This window comes from Monodelphis domestica, chromosome 7 (genome assembly GCF_027887165.1).
Source record: "Monodelphis domestica isolate mMonDom1 chromosome 7, mMonDom1.pri, whole genome shotgun sequence".
NCBI lineage: Eukaryota > Metazoa > Chordata > Mammalia > Didelphimorphia > Didelphidae > Monodelphis > Monodelphis domestica.
The window spans coordinates 130,522,784-130,544,494 of NC_077233.1; the positions used below are offsets into that span (position 1 = coordinate 130,522,784).

The window sequence follows — 21,711 nt, forward strand, 5'->3', positions numbered from 1 at the left end:
AAACCTGGGTCAGTCAGGACACCTTCTTCAAAAATGACAAGGATCTAGGAATTAGCTTAAAAATAGAAAAATTTATTAAGTTTAATGCAATTTGGATTATTGGATTGAATGGTTGGGAGCCAGGAGCAGGTGGAATACTGCCACCCAGAGGAGATGGAATTTGGGATACTTATACCCATCTGACAAGAGGGCCTAACAGGACTAGAGATGAGATGATTGTGGGGATATAGAGTGATGTTTTGGGGACTCTGGGACCAGAGATGGGTCATGTCTCAAAGTCAAAAAGAGCTTGTCCATTTTAGGGGATGGTTAGATATCTGAGCTCAAAACAGATGCTTATCAGAAGCAAGCTTGGAGGTGCCTATCTGTGTTCATCAAAAATGAGGAGAGAGGCCAGAGGGAATATTCCTCTCAGCTCAAAGTCACCTTTCCTCAGCACTGCAGGAATGCAAGGAAAAATGAATTCTTTATGCATTCTCTGACCTGGGACACCTCTGAGGTTTGGGGGAAGCAAGGGGAAGCCCATACCCCCATAGCTGTATCATCCAGCTCCAACCTTCCCAGGCCATTCCAGACTTAGTAAAGTCCTTCACAATCTCTGCTAAGGTTGTTAGTAGTTTTTTTCCTTCCAAACAAGTTTCAGAAAACCTTCCTGGAGTTTGTATTTTAATCTATAATGTTTTAATTACACTACTGTTAGGTATAAAAATTTTGAGTACCATATTCATGTAACCTTTATCACTTACATATTGAAATACATTCCAATGTCAAACTCCAACCAAGCAGCATATTTCTGAAAATACACTAGCCCAGCCATTTACATCTCATAGATCCCAACTTTAGCAGGGTACATTTGCCACATTTTGACCCTCTGAGTTCTAGCAGGATCCCTGTTCACAGGACCCAACTGATCATCATTTACTTTAGGTTTTGGGGGGGAAAGTAATCTAGTAATCACTGTAATTGATACCTTGGGTTTTTTGGATGTTGCTACTAAAGACATATAGTTTGTATCTGTCCAGAACTCTAGCCTTCTACTTTGTTCAATCTCAGCTCATTGACTATTATGCCACAGTATTATGAATTATAGGATCATAGAATTGGAGTTGGAAGGGTGTCTAACCTAAGTCATAATTGACAAGAAGCCACTTTACAATATACCCAACAATTGGTCATCCAGACTGATAGAAGACCACTTGTGAGAGGGAACCCACTACTTCCAAGGCATGAGTTGGATGATAGATGATAGTAGAATTATAGTCGTAGTAATAGAATTATAGATTTATAACCAGGCATACTTAAAGCATGGGGTTTCAGATATAGTGAGTTCCTCATCTTGTCCTTCAAAGTCCATTCCATGAAGGAGCTTTAGAATACACCCCCTCCAGGAGCCAGGCTATCCTGATTTATTAGAGTTCCTTACATTTTCCAGCCATCAATCTGACTACACTCTTTCTCCTGTGCCAGTTTAGGGTCATACTATGTCCTTTGGGCCCTGGGAGTAACTTCCCCCTACCCTTCCATTGACAACAAAGATCAAGTCTATAATATTATCTTTGCATGTGGGAAGAGCAGGTCAATTAGGGTTAGAGTACTTTATTATTCCATTCACTACCATTGTAATTTCCCATAAAAACCCATGAGTATTTTCTACCCCTTGATTTTACATTTCAGTACCAATCACTTAGCATATCACCTTGCACTCAATAAATACTTACTTCTTTTTTTAATTTATCATTAAATGTCTGAAGTAGGAGCTAGAATGCCAGTTTCTAGGAAGTTTGGACAGGGAATTTCTGTTCAGGTTCAGATTGGACTGGGTGCCCTCAGAGTCACCCAAAATTCTCTGATTCTCCAATACATACAGATATTCCTTCCAAATCACAACTTTTCCCCCTTGCTATTTCTATATATTCTGTTAACACAAGAAATTAAATAGAAATTGGGTGGGAGGGGGGTTCCAGAAGCCAAAGATGGCACATGAAAGTCAGCAGACAACAAAGAAAAAGTTTAAAAACTATATAACCTATGACCAAATGCTTAACCCAGATTTTACAACAAAGGACTGTAAACACCCCATAAAAGAAAAAGGAAAAAAATTCAAACTTCTTCTCTGGTCCTAAGGGAAGGTTAAAAAACTTTTCATGGATGTTCCAGATTGAGGGAGTTCTATGCCCCTAACCCCTATGGTGTAGAAAGGATACCTATATATCTAACACACTAGTGGGTTTTTTTTCCCCATTCCTAGGCTCCTTTATAATACAATGATTCCACTTTTTCTTTTCCAGGTTCTAGTGAAAAATAACAACCTTTCAGACAAGATCACAGTTTTGTCAGGAAAAATTGAGGAAATCTCACTGCCAGAAACTGTAGACGTGATTATTTCTGAACCCATGGGCTATATGCTATTCAATGAGAGGATGCTGGAGAGTTACCTCCATTCCAAAAAATGGTTGAAGTCAAATGGTAAGTTGCCTGGCAGGACTATACAAAGCCCTTCCTCCCTTAGAAATTCTTCTAACTTTTCACTCTAGGGATGTCTGAAAGGAATATAGTTGTAGCTGGAAAAGGAAGAGAGAATGAGAAGCAAGGGGAACAAGTATATGATTCCTTAATATCTTAGACCTTCATAAAAATATTTAATCATTTCCATAGAGTAACTATCAAACTTTCCAAAAGAAATCAGTAGATAAAGTAGCATTGGACTGATGAGTTAGTATTCTATATTAGAAAGAGAACTGCCCTGGGAATACTACTCTCACCTCAACCATGGATACAGGCTGGCTCTATACTGATTTGTTAGGTAGTATTGAATACTTTGAACTAAACGATTCTAAGGTCCCTTCCAACTCTGACAACATCTGCCAAAAGCTTTTTATTTCTTTGCATGTTTTTATTCTTACCTACTCTTCTCTCTCTCTTTCTCCATCTTCTTCCTTTTTACCCATAATCACTGCTAATCTTGGAGAATTTTGGGAATCCAGTTCTATCCAATCACTTCAGTGACTGACATGTCAAGTGGCAGTTAGAAATGCCCATTTCCAAGATCTCTCCATTCCCATTGCCAGACCTATAACCCTAAAAGCTTCTTGCCTAAAAATATTTATTGGAAGCTTGCAAGTGATGTGAGAAGCAACAGTGTTAACCTGGGCAAGCTCCATATAGGGCAAGCAGCTTAATTCAGTCCTAGACTACCCAGGCATTGAGACTATGCTTTACATGTATTATCTCACTGGAATCTCACAACAGCCCTGGAAGATGGTTTGTATGGAGATTACACCCATTTTAAAGAAAAAAATCAGAGTTTCAGTGATTTTCCCAAGGTTCCCCAAAGCTCAAGCTCCAATTTTTGACTCCAACTGTGACATTCTTTTCCCTGAGTTAAGTGTTACCCCTTCCTCCCTTAGATGATCAGATTGGGGGCGGGAGGGGAGTGAGTAAACAATTGCTCTGAAACCTGGTAGGACTTTTTGTTTTGTTTTGTTGTCGTAGTTGTCTTTGTTGTTGTTGTTGTTTTCAGCAAACTATACTCCTCCACCTTTTCTTTAGGATGGCAAAATGCCATTTTTCAAATATGAATAAGTCCTCCCCATTGCAGAGCTCTATTAAGAGCTTTATTCCTTTGGTTTGGGGTCTTGCCATCTCATAAAATTCAAATTCCCCTGTCAGTGGGGAAAAAAATTTTCAGCTTACTATACCCCATACTCCACTTTCCATCTCCTGCTTTCGGATCCTTGTCCAGCCAGTTCCCTGCACTCCCATATCTGGAATATACTTCTTTTTCTTATCTACCTCACAAAATCCTTATTTTCCTTCAAAGCTCAGCCCCCTTCAGAGCCATGTCCTAAAGGAAACTTATACTGGGTTTCACCCACCCTCCTCCTTACCACTTATGAGGGCCTTTACCCTAGAAACTCTTCTGCATGTGTTTTGTGTCTGTGTGTACATTTCCCCAGTAAGTTTCTCAAAGGTGGAGTTTGTTTCACATTTTTATTTTCATGCCCTTAGTGTCCAGGACAGTGGTGAGCACACTGTAGGCACTTAATAAATATTTAATAAGTGGATGTTAGCTATTCATCCCTCATTGGGAATGCATTTATCAGGCAATAATTGAGATGATTCTAACACTAGAAATAAAAAGGGAACTAGTTGAAGGATGCAGCTGAAATGACTGATGCAGGGTGTCCCAAAGTCTTACACCATTTTAAACTTTTTTCAAAACCTTTAGTAACTTAAATTTAAAGCTTTAATATTCAACTATTATAAATATCTTTTCTATTTTAAGCTTTCATAGTTTAAGGAGCTTAAAATTACACTAAAACTAGGGGCAGCTGTGCCACACAGTGGCATAGTCAGAACTTGGGTTCCTCTCTAGCCCTAGATACTTTCTAACTGTGTAACCCTGAGCCAGTCACTTAATCCTAATTGCCTAGCCCTAGAGAAGATAAGAGTTGTTTTGGTTTTTTTAAAGCAATATACTAAGATTTTTGGGACCCCCTGTACACAATCTTGTCAGTTTATGGCTATGTGACTTGTTTCTCTTGCACAAACATAGTCACATTTTAGCAAACTGGGTGCCAGTTCATGGAACAGTTGTGGGCTCTGTCTGAGGGAGTTTGTTAGCCTTTGTGTGAACATGTACTTCCATTAGAATAATAGAGAAACTAAATTCTGTGATTCTGTGTGTTATCTTCTGTTCATTAGGGATGATGTTCCCAACATCTAGTGACATTCATTTGGCTCCTTTCTCAGATGAACAACTCTACAATGAACACTACTCCAGAGCAAATTTCTGGTAATGTCATCTCCTTCTGAACTTATTTATTTGGTATTTAAGGCCAACCAACTTCAGGTGGTGTCAAGTCAAGTTGTTCAATAGTTTAGAGGAAAGAACACAGTTTTTTGGTTTTGTTTTAAAATCAGAGGTCCTGGGTTCAATCTCAATGCCATTTATTAGCTGTGAAACCTTGAGCAAGCAACTACCCATTTCTGAACTTCTGTCTCCTCATCTGTACGATGGAGATTGTCATTGCTGAACACATTTCCTAAAACTTAAATTTGTTATTGTTGTTCAGTCATTTCAGTTATATCTAACTCTTCATGACCCTTTTGGAGTTTTCTTGGCAAAGATGCCGGAGTGGTTTGCCATTTTCTTCTCCAGCTCATTTTCTAGATGAGGAAACTGACATAAACAGGATTAAGTGACTCACCCAGGGTCAAACACCTAATAAATATTTGAGGCCATATTTGAACTCAGGAAGATGAGTCTTCCTGCCATGAGACATGGTACTGTATCCACATTGTGCCACCCAGCTTCCATTAAAGTACCAAAAAAAAAAAACCCCAACAACCTTTAAATGTGATCTGTTATTAGGCATATGCCTATATGGCATTGCTTGATAATATAATCTGAGAGGACCTGAGAAGAATCCATTAGGTAAAAAATATTTCCCTAATATGCTTGTTAATACTGGAAATTGTACATTTCATGATTCATTCAAGACTTTGGTATAGATACAGAGAAACAGAGTCAAATACAAATAAAGACAAAGAGTCAGAGAGACAGAGACAAATACAAGGAGAGGAAGAGACAGACGAGAGATGAATGAACTCAGTGAAAAAGACCAAGCTGGCATTGATAGAAATGCAAATGTGAGTGTATATCTATATAGGTAGATAAATATCAATAATGGGATTCTTTCTCCCTCCAGTTTGCTTTTTATTTTTTTCCAATAGGTCTGCTTTTCCTATAACTCATTGTTTAGACTTTTTCTTTTACAAAATTCAGAATTACTCTGTATTATCTTTATTTTACATTTGAGAAAACTTGCAATACCTACTTCACAGAGGTATTGTGAAGAATCTGTTTTGTAAAGTTGCTTCACTGTTCTAAGCCTTAATTTTCAAGAGACACCATAAATATGATATATTAACACTTATCATATAACAATTTAAGTTTTGAAAAACATTTTACTTACAATGACAATGTATGGTAGATATTGTAATATCCCTAGTTCAGAGATAGGTTCTGTTCCCTGATCCAAAGAAATATCTCTAATAGGTGTCTCTCATAGGCATCATGGCAGGTTGAAAAGGGTGGATCTGACCAGCAGACAGACATCTGCTTCCTTTCATTTGTAGATCTCAGCTCTCCCAGGAGTATGCCACTACTCTATTTCTTGGGAGCTCTTCCTTATGTTAATCTATTTGGTGAAAACAACATAAAGTCTAGCTGGAGATAGGTTTATCAGATACATTTATTAGAAATTGGCTAACCATATGAGAAAAGGGAAATGAGAAGGGAAGTTCACGTATTTAGGAATGCCTTGTCAGTTCCATTCCTTGTTTCCCTAATTTTTCCAACTTCAACAATTAATTCTATTAAAGCATATGAAGCCATGAATCTCATGGATTGGTAGGAGCAGCACACTTTGAAGGAGAGGAATGATAGATTTGCATGCATTTGTCCTTGGAAAACTGTGGCTGTTTCTGTGATAACAAAAAAATCCATTGTCCAACACTCCAACAGGCCACCAGCTGTTGGGAGTTTTGATAGACTCATAATATTTAGAAATGGAAAAGATCCCCAAAGATCATCTAGTCCAGTCCCTTACTTTTATAGATGTGAGAATTGAGGCTAAGAGAAAAGTGACTTTTGTAAAGTCAAACAGATACAAAGTAGTAGAGGTGGGATTTGCCTCCACGGATACCATCAAGTTACTGATTTAGCATCAGAATTGTAGAGCTTTAAGGGATGTTAATGGATGTATTATTCAACTCCTGGTCTCTAATGAGGAAACTGAATTGTGGTTTTCTCAAGGTCACAGAGTAACAGACCAAAGATCAGAATGCTGTACTCCTCACTTCAGAGTCAAGCTTTTGCCAGTATAGCCAATGGCTTTTATCTATTTCTTATTTTGGCTTCATGAATGCACAATTTGGAATGGACAAAATTTTGTACTTCTCAGTTCAATGTGGTAGAAAGAGCCCTAAATGAAATATCAAAGACATAAGTTCAATTTCAAGTTTCATCTCTTACTAGCTTTGGGCTTGAACAAGACAGGTAATCTCTCCAATTTAGTTTTGACATCTTCACTTGTTGTGAAGATCAAATTCAATTCAATAAACATTTATTAAGTACAATAGGCAAAGAAGTGTAGAAAGTAGTCACAGGAATAAAAAATAATCCCTGCTCTCAAGGAGCTTACATTCCACTAGGGAATACAGTATATACACAATAGATAAATACAGAGAATAGATCAAGTAAATGCAAAGTAACTTGGGGGGGAGAAGAACACCAGCTATTTGGGGGTTGAGGAAAAAGCCTCATATTAAGAAAGCTGGGCAGACCCTTGACTAAAACTCAAAATTCCAAGAGGTCAAGGAAAGGAAGAAGAGTATTTACAGACCACTTGTGCACAATCATAGAGGGAGAAGCTAGAAAGTCATGTATGGGGAATAACAGGTAAGAGTTGGATTGGAACATAGATCATGTGAGGAGACTTAACACAAAATAGATAGATGAAGTTTTTTAGCCAAGAGAACAGGAGGCAGACTACCCAGCTCCCACTTACATTCAGTCAATTTTCAGTCGTGTCTGATTCTTTGTGACCCCATTTAGAATTTTCTTGGCAAAGATACTGGAATGGTTTGCCATTTTCCTCCCTAGTTCACTTTACAGATGAGGAAACTGAGACAAACAGAATTAAGTGAATTGCCCAGGGCTACAAAGCAAGTAAGAAAATAAGGCTTGATTTGAACTCAGGAAGATGAATCTTTCTGACCCCAACTCTATCCACTTTACAGACATACAAAGAAAAACGTGAAATTTTCACCAGACCAAATGATGAAGAAAACCATTTAGAAATTACAGTAACTTCTTGTACCTGAAATAAGTAACTTATTTTGCATAGAACTGAACAGAAATTCATCCAGAAGTCCAAAGACAGAAGGCAGGGGACTTTTAGCAAAGGCACTGCCAAATCAGGTAAACAAGCCCCTACATAGTACTATTAGAGATGGGTCAGAGACACCTGTAGCCTCTGTGTCTATAGGCAGCAAAAGCAGAGGAGCCCCATGAGAGAGAGGTTGGTTGGAAAGACCCAGAAGGTGAGGAACTTGGTATTTCTCACACTATTGTGAATGAAAAACATATATGAAACATATAAGCATGGGCAGAGCGGGCATCAAATGAACCTCAGTCTAACTTGAACAAGACAAAGGATTGAACATTGTCCATACACACAGAATCAATATGGTGTGAAAATACATGAAACTTAACAGGTAATCAAGCAGAAACAGAAGGGAGTATTTAAAAGGGAGGATTCTAGCAGGAAGAGAATAGCTATAAGCAAACCAAACTTCCTGATCTTGAAGGGTTGATTAAAAAGAGCTAAAAAAAAAAAGAAAAGCAGAGAACCAGAATCTGAATTCCCAGTTGTGTAATGGCTCAACAAATAATGCAATATGAATATATAAAAATGTTAATACTCCCATAAGAAATAATGAAAAAATGATGACAATTTCAGAGGATCCCGAGTATTATTATGAACTGATACGGGATAAATTTAGCAGAAGGACAGTAACTTTGAAAGACAGAACTCTAATCAATGAAGTGACCAACCACAACTCTAGAGATTCTATGATGAAGGAAGTTTGATGCCTACTGAAAGAGAAATGATTGAGTCAAAGTGCTGAAAGAACTTAAATATTTGTTCATGAGGAAGAAAAAAATGAAAGAAATGTAGGCTGAAACCATATTGTGAAAGGCTTTACATTAAACATCTGGGAAATTTAGCAGTAGATATTTAGTGGAATGACTGGTAGATGCCAGTGTGCCACCTGGACTATTTCCAAATGCTAATCTTACTAGCAGCACAGGAATTCAGTGTCCTAGTTCTAACTCTGCCACTAAGTAATTTTTTATCCTGTGCAAGTCATTTACCCTCAGTACCCATTTCAACAAAATGAAAGGATTAGACTGGATGATCTAAAGTACCTTGCGAAGTTAAAATATTATACCAGTCTCTTTCATGATACTTTGCAATTGTAAGTCAAAAGGCATAGGAAACAATATGGGGTAGTGAAAAGACCACTAAGTTTAAAATGAGAAGACCTCACTTCACATATAGGCTCTACATATTCACCCATGTGACACTGGGAGAGTCACTTCCACTCAGATCCTTTGGGGGTTTTTTTCAGCTGTAAAATGGGGGGTTATACCAGATAATCTCTCAGATTCCTTCCAGTTTTAAATCCTATAATCCTACCAGATGCTTTACGTGAGCTTCTAACTGAAATTGTGAGATACTTGGGCCCTTTCTTAATTTATAAGCAGATTACTGTAGTGTGAAGTTGATAGCTGGCGCTCTTAAAATCAGTAAGATTGTCCAACTGCTATGTTTTGGATTTCTTTGTTTTTGTCATTTCTTTTCATAAGAAAAATGGAGCCTTAGGTTTAAGGTACCAGGTTCTTAGTCCTTCAGGAATCATGCTCCAATTCAAGTAGCTGTTGCCTTCAAGTGGTAACATTTTCCTTTCTAAAGGAATCCACTTGCATTGTGTTGACAGAAGCTATCTCAGGAGTTCTCACCAATTATGGCTGTAATTTTCAAGTTGAAATCTCATCCACACCTCCTAGAAAATGTACAAATGAGTTCAAAGAAGAAAAATGACCAGATATTATCTATTATCAAAAATCACAATGCACGATTTTCCTTTCCCCGGTCATATTTATGGATTATAGAAACCCAAAGGAACACATTGATTTGTCCATCAACTCAGTCCCATTCCAGGACTAACCTGCCTTTTTTTTCCTAATCATACCTATCTGATGTCATCCTTCACACCTCAGCATAATTCTCCATTTGTAATGAGTCAAGCCTGGCTTAAGACTGCCATGTGTCTCTTCATTAACCTTTAGGTGACCCTCCACTTTATTTACTTGGTGACTTTTTGAGTATCAGTAAATGATCATTTATTTATTAAGTACCTACTATGTGCTGGGCTGGAGACACAAATACAAAAGTGAAGACAGTTCCTTCAAGAAACTTAGGTTCTTTGTGAGAAGAGAATGTAATATGTTCTGAGAAGGCTAAATAAAACCATATACATAATACAGGTATCCCGTCCATGTGGTGATTTTCTTCATCGTGGTCAACATAATAAGTTAAATGGGAATTTGTAGGAAGTTTGGCAGAAGCCACAGGTGGCATGCAAAAACCAGCAGACAACACAGAAAAGGTGTAGAGACTATATAGTCTCTGACCAAATACTTAACCCAAATTTTACAATAAGGTGCTATAAGTACCCCATAAAAGAAAAAGGAAAAATTGAGACTTCTTCTCTGGTATTAAGGGAGGACCAAAAAATTTTACACAGATTTTACAGATCATGGGGTACTGTACCCCTAAGGCCTGCAATGTGGACGGGATACCTGTATATACAAATTTATTTTGGTGGGGGTGGGAAAACAAATAACTGGGACATTTGGAAAAGGCCTCTTAGAAGATGTGAGCCATACAAGAACTAGAAGTTCTAAGAGTCAGAGGGGAGAAGGGTTTCAGGAATAGGGGACAACTTGTATAGAAGTTCAGAGGCAAGAAATGGAATGTCATATATAGGAAACAAGCATAGTCATAAAGCGTCACTGGTTTATGTGAAAATAATTAGCAAAAAGGGTATTGATGGACTCCTGTGGAAGATTTATAAGAGATCATGAATAAGAGTTATATAAGAGGAAAAAGCAATGTATTGATTGCATTCTTCTTTAGTGGAAGGAGTGGCCACATTGATGAGATCACAAGGTCTACTGACGGAGCATACAAATAAATCAGCAAATATTTTTATTTATTTTTTGTGGCCAGTATACTTTCTTTATTTTTATTGTATTTAATGGGTTAATTTAGAGTATTTTTCCAGGATTACAAAAATCATGTTCTTTCCTCCCCTCCCTCTACTCCCCTCTTATAGCTGACCCACAATGCCACTGGGTTTTACATGTGTCATTGCTCAAGACCTATTTCCATATTATTGATATTTGCACTAGGGCAGTCATTTAGGGCTTATAACCCCAATCATATCCCCATTGACCCATGTGATCAAGCAGTTGTTTTTCTTCTGTATTTTTACTCCCACAGATCTTCCTCTGAATGTGGATAGTGTTCTTTTTCATAAATCCTTCAGAATTGTCCCGGATCATTGTATTGCTACTCACAGAGAAGTCTATTGCATTCGATTGTACCACAGTGTATCAGTCTCTGTATATAATGTTCTCCTGGTTCTGCTCCTCTCACTCTGCATTAATTCCTGGAGGTCGTTCCAGTCTCCATGGAATTCCTCCACTTTATTATTCCTTTGAGCACAATAGTATTCCATCACCAACATATACCACAATTTGTTCAGCCATTCCCCAATTGAAGGGCAGCCCCTCATTTTCCAATTTTTTGCCACCACAAAGAGCTCAGCTATGAAAATTCTTGTATATGTCTTTTTCGTTATTATCTCTTTGGGGTACAAACCCAGCATTGCTATGGCTGGATCAAAGGGCAGACACTCTTTTATCGCCCTTTGGGCATAGTTCCAAATTGCCCTCCAGAATGGTTGGATCAGTTCACAACTCCACCAGCAATGCATTAATGTCCTGACTTTGACACATCCTTTCCAGCATTCATTACTTTCCTTTGCTGTCATGTTAGCCAATCTGCTAGGTGTGAGGTAATACCTTAGAGTTGTTTTGATTTGCATCTCTCTGATTATAAGAGATTTAGAGCACTTTTTTCATGTGCTTATTAATGGTTTTGATTTCTTTGACTGAAAATTGCCTATTCATGTCTCTTGCCCATTTATCAATTGGAGAATGGCTTGATTTTTTGTACAATTGATTAGCTCTTTGTAAATTTGAGTAATTAGACCATTGTCAGAGGTTTTTGTTATGAAGATTGTTTCCCAATTTGTTACTTCCCTTCTAATTTTCATTACATTGCTTTTGTTTGTACAAAACCTTTTTTAATTTGATGTAATCAAAATTATTTATTTTACATTTTGTAATTTTTTCTTACTCTTGCGTGATCTTAAAATCTTTCCCTTCCCAAAGACCTGACATGTATGCTATTCTGTGTTCACCTAATTTACTTATAATTTCCTTCTTTATATTCAAGTCATTCACTCATTCTAAGTTTATATTGATGTAGGGTGTTAGATGTTGATCTAAACCTAATCTCTCTATAGTGTTTTCTAATTTTCCCAACAGTTTTTGTCAAATAATGGATTTCTGTCCCAAAAGCTGGAATCTTTTGGGTTTATCATAGACTGTCTTGCTGAGGTCACTTACCCCAAGTCTATTCCACTGGTCCTCCTCTCTGTCTCTTAGCCAGTACCAAATTGTTTTGATGACCACTGCTTTATAGTATAGTTTGAGATCTGGGACTGCAGGGCCTCCTTCCTTTGCATTTATTTTTTCATGATTTCCCTGGATATCCTTGATCTTTTGTTCTTCCAAATGAACTTTGTTATAGTTTTTTCTAATTCATTAAAACATTTTCTTGATAGTTTAATGGGTATGGCACTAAATAAGTAAATAAGTTTGGGTAGGATGGTAATTTTTATTATGTTAGCTCATCCTACCCATGAGCAATTAATATTTTTCCAATTATTTGGATCTAGTTTTAATTGTGTGGATAGTGTTTTGTAATTGTTTTCAAATAGTTCCTGTGTTTGTCTTGGCAGATATATTCCTAAGTGTTTTATATTGTCTAGGGTGATTTTAAATGAAACTTCTTTCTAACTCTTGCTGCTGAGATGTGTTAGAAATATATAGAAATGCTGGTGGTTTATGTGGGTTTATTTTATAACCTGCAACTTTGCTAAAGTTGTTGATTATTTTCCACTAGCTTTTTAGTTGATTCTCTGGGATTCTTTAAATAGACCATCATATCATCCACAAAGAGTGATAGCTTGGTCTCCTCATTACCTATTTTAATATCTCCAATTTCTTTTTCTTCTCTAATTGCTACTGCTAGTGTTTCTAGTACAATGTTAAATAATAGAGGTGATAATGGGCATCCTTGTTTCTCTCCTGATCTTATTGGGAATGCTTCTAATTTATCCCCATTCAGATAATACTTGCTGATGGTTTTAAATATATACTTTTTATTATTCTTAGGAAAGGCCCTTCTATTCCTATACTTTCTAGTGTTTTCAATAAGAAAGAATTTTGTATTTTGTTGAAGGCTTTTTCTGCATCTATTGAGATAATCATGTGATTTTTATTGGTTTGCTTGTTGATGTGGTCAATTATGTGGATGGTTTTTCTAATTAAACCATCCTTGCATTCCTGATATAAATCCAACCTGATCATGATGAATGATTCTCGTGATCACTTGCTGGAGTCTTTTTGCTAGTATTCTATTTAAATTTTTTGCATCTTTGTTCATTAAGGAGATTGGTCTATAGTTTTCTTTCTCTGTTTTTTACCTGCCTGGCTTTGGAATACGTCCATATTTGTGTCATAAAAGGATTTTGGTAGAACTCCTTTGCAAATTATGTCATATAGTTTGTATAATATTGGAATTAGTTGTTCTTGACTGTTTAATAGAATTCAATTCTGAATCCATTAGGCCCTAGGGATTTTTTCTTAGGTAGTTCTTTGATGGCTTATTCAATGGCTTATTCGATTTTTTTTTCTAATATGGTATAACTTAACTATTCTATTTCTTCTTTTGTTAATCTAGGCAATTTGTATTTTTGTAAATACTCATCTCTATCACCTCTATTGCCATATTTATTGCCTTATAATTAGGCAAAATAGTTTTTAATGTTTGCCTCAATTTCCTCTTTATTAGAGGTAAGGTTTCCCTTTTCATCTTTGATACTATTAATTTGGTTTTCTTATTTCCTTTGTTTATTAAATTGACCAGTACTTTGTCTATTTTATTTGTTTTTTCAAAATACCAACTTCTAGTCTTATTTATTAAATCAATAGTTCTTTCACTTTTGATTTTATTAACTTCTCCTTTAATTTTTAGGATCTCTAATCTAATTTTCAACTGGGGATTTTTAATTTGTTCTCTTTCAAGTTTTTTGATTTGCATGCCCAATTCATTGACCTCTGCCCTCCCTAATTTGTTAATATATGAACTCAAGGATATAAATTACCCCCTTAGTACTGTTCGGCTGCATCCCATAGATTTTGAAAGGATATCTCATCATTGTCTTTTTCTTCAGTGAAATTATTGTTTGTATGATTTGTTCTTTAACTGGTTTTGGAGGATCATATTATTTAATTTCCAATTAATTTTTTATTTGGCTCTCATTGTACCCTTACTAATTATTATTTTTATTTCATTATGATCTGAACAGGTTACATTCATTATTTATGCTATTTTGCACTTGTTTGTCATGTTTTTATGCCCTAGTACAATGTCAATCTTTGTGAATGTACCAAATGCTGCTGAAAAGAAAGTATATTCCTTTTTTCTCTTTCCATTTTTCTCCACATATCTATTAACTAAATTTTCTAAGATTTCATTCAAATCTCTTACCTCTTTCTTATTTATTTTTGGTTTGATTTATCTAGATCTGATAGAGGAAGGCTCAGGTCTCCCACTAGTATAGTTTTACTATCTATTTCCTCCTTTAACTCCACTAGTTTCTCCTTTAGAAATTTGGATGGTATACCATTTGGTGCATACATATTGATTACTGATATTTCCTAATTGTCTATACTGCCTTTTATCAGAATGTAATTACCTGCCCTATCTCTTTTAATCAGATCTATTTTTACTTTGGCTTTGTCAGATATCATGATTGCAACTCCTGCCTTCTTTTTCTCAGTTGAGGCCCAATAGATTTTCCTTTAATCTTTATTCTGTGAGTGTCTACCTGCCTCATGTGTGTTTCTTGTAGACAACATATGGTAGGATTTTGGTTTCTAATCCACTCTGCTATTTGCTTTTGTTTATGGATGAGTTCATTCCATTCACGTTCAGAGTTATGATAACCACCTCTGTATTCCCCAACATTTTGATATCCTTTCCTAGTTCTGCCCTTTCTTCTTTTGCTATCTCTTTTTAAACCAGTGGTTTGCTTTTAATCAGTCCCTCTAATTCCCACCCTTATTATCCTTCCCTTTCAGCCCCCTCCAATTTTGTTCCCTTCTTCTTATATTTTTAGTGCTATTGAGTTCCTTCCCCCCTCTCCTTTTTTGTACAACTCATCGAACTCTTCCTCCCCCCAGATTAGTTTTTTCCCTTCTCACTTTCCCTGTAGGGTAAGATAGAATTCTATACCCCAAAGGATCTAGATGCTCTTCCCTCTCAGAATTGATTTCACTAAGAGTAAGGCTTAAGCATTTCCTATTAGCACTCTCTTCCTCTCCTTCTTATAAGAGTATTCTTCTCCTCCCCTTCCCATATGCCTCTTTCTGTGACATCAATTATCCTATTTACCTTATTCCTTCACATTTCTCTTGGTGCCATCTTCTATTCTCCCCTCCCTTTTTCTTTTTTTGCATATCATCTTAGACCACTTATTACCCCAATCTTTACCTATGAATGATTCTTCTACTTACTATAATGGTGAATATAATTTTTGAGAGTTACAAATAACATTTTTCCATATATTAATATAAACAATTTGCTCTTATTGAAGCCCTTAAAGAAGAAAATTTAAAGAAAAATCATTTTCTCCCTTTCCTCTCTCTTTCCTATTTACCTTTTCATGTTTCTCTTGATCTTTGTATTTGTATACCAAACTTTCCACTTAGTTCTTGTCTTTTCTTTACAAATACTTAGAAATCTTCTATTTTGTTGAATGCCCATACTTTCCCCTGGAAGTATATAGTTAGTTTTGATGGGTAGGTGATCCTTGGTTGAAGACCCAATTCTCTTGCCTTTCTGAATATCATATTCCAAGCTTTAAGGTCCTTTAGTGTAGAAGCTGCCAGATCTTGTGTGACCCTTATTGGTGCTCCTTGATATCTGAATTGTCTCTTTTTGACTTCTTGTAAATTTTTTTCCTTAGCTTGGAAGCTCTTAAATTTAGCAATTACATTCCTCTGCGTTGTCTTTTGAGGATTTAGTGCAGAGGGTCTTTTTCAAGAACATCAGGGCAGTTTTCTTGGATAATTTCTTATAGAACGATGTCAAGGTTTCTGTTTATTTCTGGGTTTTCAGATAGACCAATGATTCTCAAATTGTCTCTTGTAGATCTGTTTTCTTGGTCAGTCATCTTCTCAGTGAGATAGTTCATGTTTCCTTCTATTTTGTCAGTCTTTTGATTTTGCTTTATTAATTCTTGCTGTTTTGCAAAATCATTGGCTTCTAATTGCCCAATTATGTACTGGTTTTCCACTATAATCTTTAGATTTTCCTTTTCGGTTTGGTCTATCCTGCTTTTCATGGCTTCCAACTCTTTAATTTTGAACTCTGATTTATTTATCATTTCATTTGATTTTGGGGCTTCTTTCTCCAATTGGGAGTGCCTGTCTTTTAAACTGTTATTTTCTTTTTGAACTATCTCCCACTTTTCTTGCCAATATTCTTCCATCTTTTTCATAAGCTCTGATTTAAATTCTTCAAGAGCTTGTAGCCAATTTCCATTTTTTAGAAGGTTTGGATGCATTTATTTGTTCATCCTCCTGCTATTTCCTCTGTAGTCTGGATTTTTCCTCCATAAAATTATCAAGGGTCAAAGTCATCTTCTTATTCTTCTTGGTGTTGGGAAGTTGTTTTTCCTGGGCATTTTTTGCCATCACTATGCTAGTTTTTCCTTCCCTTTCCAGTCATAAGTCTGAGTGAGGAGGGCAGGCTCTCTGTGTATGGAGCTAAGGAGTGAGGATTTTGCCTGAGGCCACCTCTCAATTCTCTGGAGCTTCTACTGTTTACAGCCTTTCTCTGTGCTATCTCTGTGCCCAGGGCCTGTGCTCTTCTGCCTGTTGGGGTCTCAAGTTTAGCTGTTCTCAGGGGTAGGTATTTGGTGGGCTTATTCAGCTGCCAAGGACCTAGGGGTGCCCCTTGCTTGCTCACAATTTCTTGCACATGCTGGCTCTAAGTCTAGCACACTGGCTCCATAGGTGGGGTAGGGGAGTATAGATTAGCTCATATTTTGGTGGAAGCTATTTCACCCCCTTATAGTGTGGAAATGCCCAAATCTCACCTACCTTCAATGCCACGCCCTACTGTGGAGTCCCTTTATTCATATGAATTTGGGGGGGTTTTGCCCTTTTGAGGTAATCAATATCAGTATATGAGGAGAGGTAAATTCCTGTGTCTAAACTGCAACCATGTTTACCCAGAAGTCAGCAAATATTTTTAAGTGCTTATTATATGCTAGATTCTGAGGACACAAAGATAAAAATAAAAGTCTTTACCCTCAAGGGATTTATATTCTTTTGCTGGACATGTATATGTGTTTGTATGTATATACATATATATAATATAAGTGGTATAGAGGATAGAGTGCAGTCCTGGAGTTAGGAAGACACTCATCTTGAGTTCAAATCTGGCCTTAGACATTTACTAAGTGTGACCCTGAGCGAGTCACTTAATCCTTTTTGCCTCCATTGCCTCCTCAGTAAAATGAACTAGAGAAGGAAATGGCAAACTTGCTCTAATGTCTTTTCCAAGAAAAACCCAAATGGGGTTACAAAGAGTTAAACTCAACTGGAAAAACTGAACCACAAAATTTGTAATATATTTCATGTGTAAAATCATATATACTCCTACCTCATTTTGTTACGTATTTTAGATGTCATATACATAGCATATCTATTATATATGTGTCTCTGTATGTATCTATGTAGTTGGAAAGTGCCTTAGTCTCATCCTTTTACTTTACATACAAGGGAACTGATTTTCAGAGAAGAGAAAGGATTTGCCACAGTCAGCAAGCAGTAGGTCCAAAATTTGAACTGAGGTTCTGAGAAGTAGAAAATGATGATATTGGAAGTTATAAAGTATGATTGCCTCAAAAATGTAATTTGGCAGTCAGTAGCTCTTCAATACTGGCAGCTTTTCTTTTCAAAGTAGGGCACAGAGTATATTTGCAGCCCATCATGCTTGACAATTGAGTGATGTCAAGGTTGCCAGTGGCAGATTACACGTTCCTAGGAAATGGCCGATGTTCTTTGCAGAGAATAGCAGCCCTGTGGTTGCAAAGAGCAGGGTGAAGATGAGCACAAGTGATAAATCTGCTGCACATAATGAGAACATTCTGGTGTGAAGTTCAGCTGTGAGGGTACCAAGGACAGTACTGATTGGGAAGCATTCAAGCAAATGCTCTCTCTTCCCATGCACCCGCCCAAGCAAATAGTGCTTGAAATGAGTGAATTAGTCAATTAGCTTCCTAAAAACTGCTGGATGTGGGGTGTGAGAGAAGATCTCTCTCATATACTGACCTTTTGCTAATGTTCTTACTGAAATCCTTTCTGAAGGCTTCTCGCATTCCTACTCCCCAGATGAAAGTTGCCTCTTGCCCTTCACATCTGGCATAGCACTCTGGCCCCAATCTCTCCTTTGCATGCATCATTTTCTGCCTTGTATCAAGCTTATTTTTAGATACAACACATTTTATTTCATTCAATTCAGTAAGCAATGACATTGTGAAAGACATTGGAGAATACACACAAGTAGAATAATCCCCTGCCCCTAAGAGGCATATATTCTACAGAGAATAGAGTTAAAAAGAGTACCCAAATTAGTAAATGACAAGTTTGTGCATGTTTTCAGGAATGGGAGGCAGTTGCCCTGTGAATTCCTTTGTATGGTCAACTCTCTCTCATTTTTTTTAAACCCTAACCTTTTGTCTTAGTATCAGTTCTAAAACAGAAGAACAGAAGAGCTAGGAAGTTGGGACTAAATGACTTGCTTAGGGTCACACAGACAGAAAGTTTCTGAGGTCAGATTTAAACTCAGATCTTCCCAACTCTAGCCCTGGTCATCTGTCTTTTATGCTACCTAGCCATCCAGTATGGTGAACTCTCAGTGAGGAAACTCATCCTACCAGTGTACATAAATAACCAATCTGCCACTGATAATTTTAGAGTTACCAGAGGCATTGAGAGGTTCACTGAGTTGCCTACAATCATACAGGCAAAGTCAGGACTTGAACTGACATATTTCTGACTGAAAATTCTATCCACTAAACCATGCTTGCCTCTTCCAAATACAAAGTAAATGCAAAGAAAGTTGCAGATGATTCTAGCTGTGTGACCCTGGTCAAGTCATTTAACCCCAGTTGCCTAGCCCTTGTCACTCTTCTGTCTTAAAATTAATTCTAAGACACAGCTTGGACCAACATCTCACACCCTACACCAAGATAAACTCAGAATAGGTGAATGATTTGAACATAAAGAAGGAAACTATAAGTAAATTAAGTGAACACAGAATAGCATACATGTCAGATCTTTGGGAAGGGAAAGATTTTAAAACCAAGCAAGACGTAGAAAGAGCCACAAAATATAAAATAAATAATTTTGATTACATCAAATTAAAAAAGCAATGTAACCAAAATTAGAAGGGAAGTAACAAATTGGGGAACAATCTTCATAACAAAAACCTCTGACAAAAGTCTAATTACTCAAATTTACAAAGAGTTAAATCAATTGTACAAAAAATCAAGCCATTCTCCAATTGATAAATGGGCAAGAGACATGAATAGGCAATTTTCAGGCAAAGAAATCAAAACTATTAATAAGCACATAAAAAAGTGCTCTAAATCTCTTATAATCAGAGAGATGCAAATCAAAACAACTCTGAGGTATCACCTCACACCTAGTAGATTGGCTAACATGACAGCAAAGGAAAGTAATGAATGCTGGAAGGGATGTGTCAAAGTCGGGACATTAATGCATTGCTGGTGGAGTTGTGAATTGATCCAACCATTCTGGAGGGCAATTTGGAACTATGCCCAAAGGGCGATAAAAGAGTGTCTGCCCTTTGATCTAGCCATAGCAATGCTGGGTTTGTACCCCCAAAGAGATAATAACGAAAAAGACATATACAAGAATTTTCATACCTGAGCACTTTGCGGTGGCAAAAAATTGGAAAATGAGGGGATGCCCTTCAACTGGGGAATGGCTGAACAAATTATAGTATATGTTGGTGATGAAATACTATTGTGCTCAAAGGATAATAAAGTGGAGGAATTCCATGGGGACTAGAACAACCTCCAGGAATTAATGCAGAGTGAGAGGAGCAGAACCAGAAGAACATTATACACAGAGACTGATACACTGTGGCACAATCGAATGTGATGGACTCCTCCATTGGTGGTAATGCAGTGGTCCTGAGCAACTCAGAGGGTTAAAGGAGAAAAAACACTATCCACATCCAGAGGAAAAACTGTGGGAGCAAAAACACTAAAGAAAAACAACTGCTTAATGACATGGGTCAAAGCGGATATGAATGGGGATGTAGACTCTAAATGAACATCCTAATGCAAATTCCAACAACATGGAAATGGGTTCTGACCAAGAATACATGTAATACCCAGTGGAACTGCACGTCGGCTAGGGAATGGGTGGGGAGAAGGGAGGGAGAAATAGAAAATGATTTTTGTAACCAAGAAATAATATTTGAAATATACCAAATAAATTATTTAAAATTGATACTAAGACAGAAATGGAAAAGAAAGAGAGAGAGAGAGAGAGAGAGAGAGAAAGAAAGAAAGAAAGAAAGAAAGAAAGAAAGAAAGAAAGAAAGAAAGAAAGAAAGAAAGAAAGAAAGAAAGAAAGAAAGAAAGAAAGAAAGAAAGAAAGAAAGAAAGAAAGAAAGAAAGAAAGAAAGAAAGAGAAACAGAAAGAAAAGAAAGAAAGAAAGAAAGAAAGAGAGAGAGAGAGAGAGAGAAAGAGAAAAAGAAAGAAGGAAAGAGAGAAAGAAAGAAAGAAAGAAAGAAAGAAAGAAAGAAAGAAAGAAAGAAAGAAAGAAAGAAAGAAAGAAAGAAAGAAAGAAAGAAAGAAAGAAAGAAAGAAAGAAAGAAAGAGAAGCTAGGGAGGAAGGAAGGAAGGAAGGAAGGAAGGAAGGAAGGAAGGAAGGAAGGAAGGAAGGAAGGAAGGAAGGAAGGAAGGAAGGAAGGAAGGAACAAAGGAAGGAACGAAGGAAGGAACAAAGGAAGGAACGAAGGAAAAAGAGAAAAAGAAAATTGTTAGTAATACCAATGATGTTAAGACATTTGTCTAAGGTCAAAGATGTAATATATGTTAGAGGCAGAATTTGAACCCAAGTCCTTTTATTCTATAACCAAAATTCTTAAATGGAATTGAATTAAGTTTAATTTTATTGAAAGTCATTCTGTTTAGGTAAAGTGTTTAGACTGAAGACTGATCAGATATAAGGAGCTGCGATCTAGTATAATCTCCTCATTTTACAGATGAGGAACTTATTGCCCAAACATGGGAAATTACTTACCTCCAGTTAAAAAGATAATAAATAACAGAACATGGTTCTTTCCCAGCAGCCTTTGTCACTTGATAGACTTTATGAAGTTTAAGAAACTCCTGGCAAGACTTTTAAATGCTTTCCTTGGAATTCCTTCCATACCAGGTCACTGTCACCAAATACCAGATGGTGCCAGTTATTGGTAACATTAGTTTAATAGTCTGACTCCCTCCCACATGAACCTGGAAATAAAGTATTCACAGTCAGAACTGGCAACTATTTGTTTATAAACAGAATATAGAACTATTTACACTTAAATTAAATAATTAAAAATTAA

The 21,711-nt window shown here is 36.7% G+C and overlaps 1 protein-coding gene across 4 annotated transcripts in view; it reads left to right on the top strand.

Annotated features, from left to right (window-relative positions):
- Positions 1-21,711, top strand: part of LOC100017350 (histone-arginine methyltransferase CARM1-like) — a 324,100-nt gene that overhangs the window by 269,549 nt on the left and 32,840 nt on the right. For all 4 annotated transcript variants that reach the window (XM_007499522.3, XM_007499521.3, XM_016424237.2 and 1 more), the window contains 2 exons: positions 2,289-2,466; positions 4,705-4,795. In XM_007499522.3, the coding sequence (XP_007499584.1) occupies positions 2,289-2,466; positions 4,705-4,795 (269 nt within the window). The remainder of the gene's footprint in view (positions 1-2,288; positions 2,467-4,704; positions 4,796-21,711) is intronic.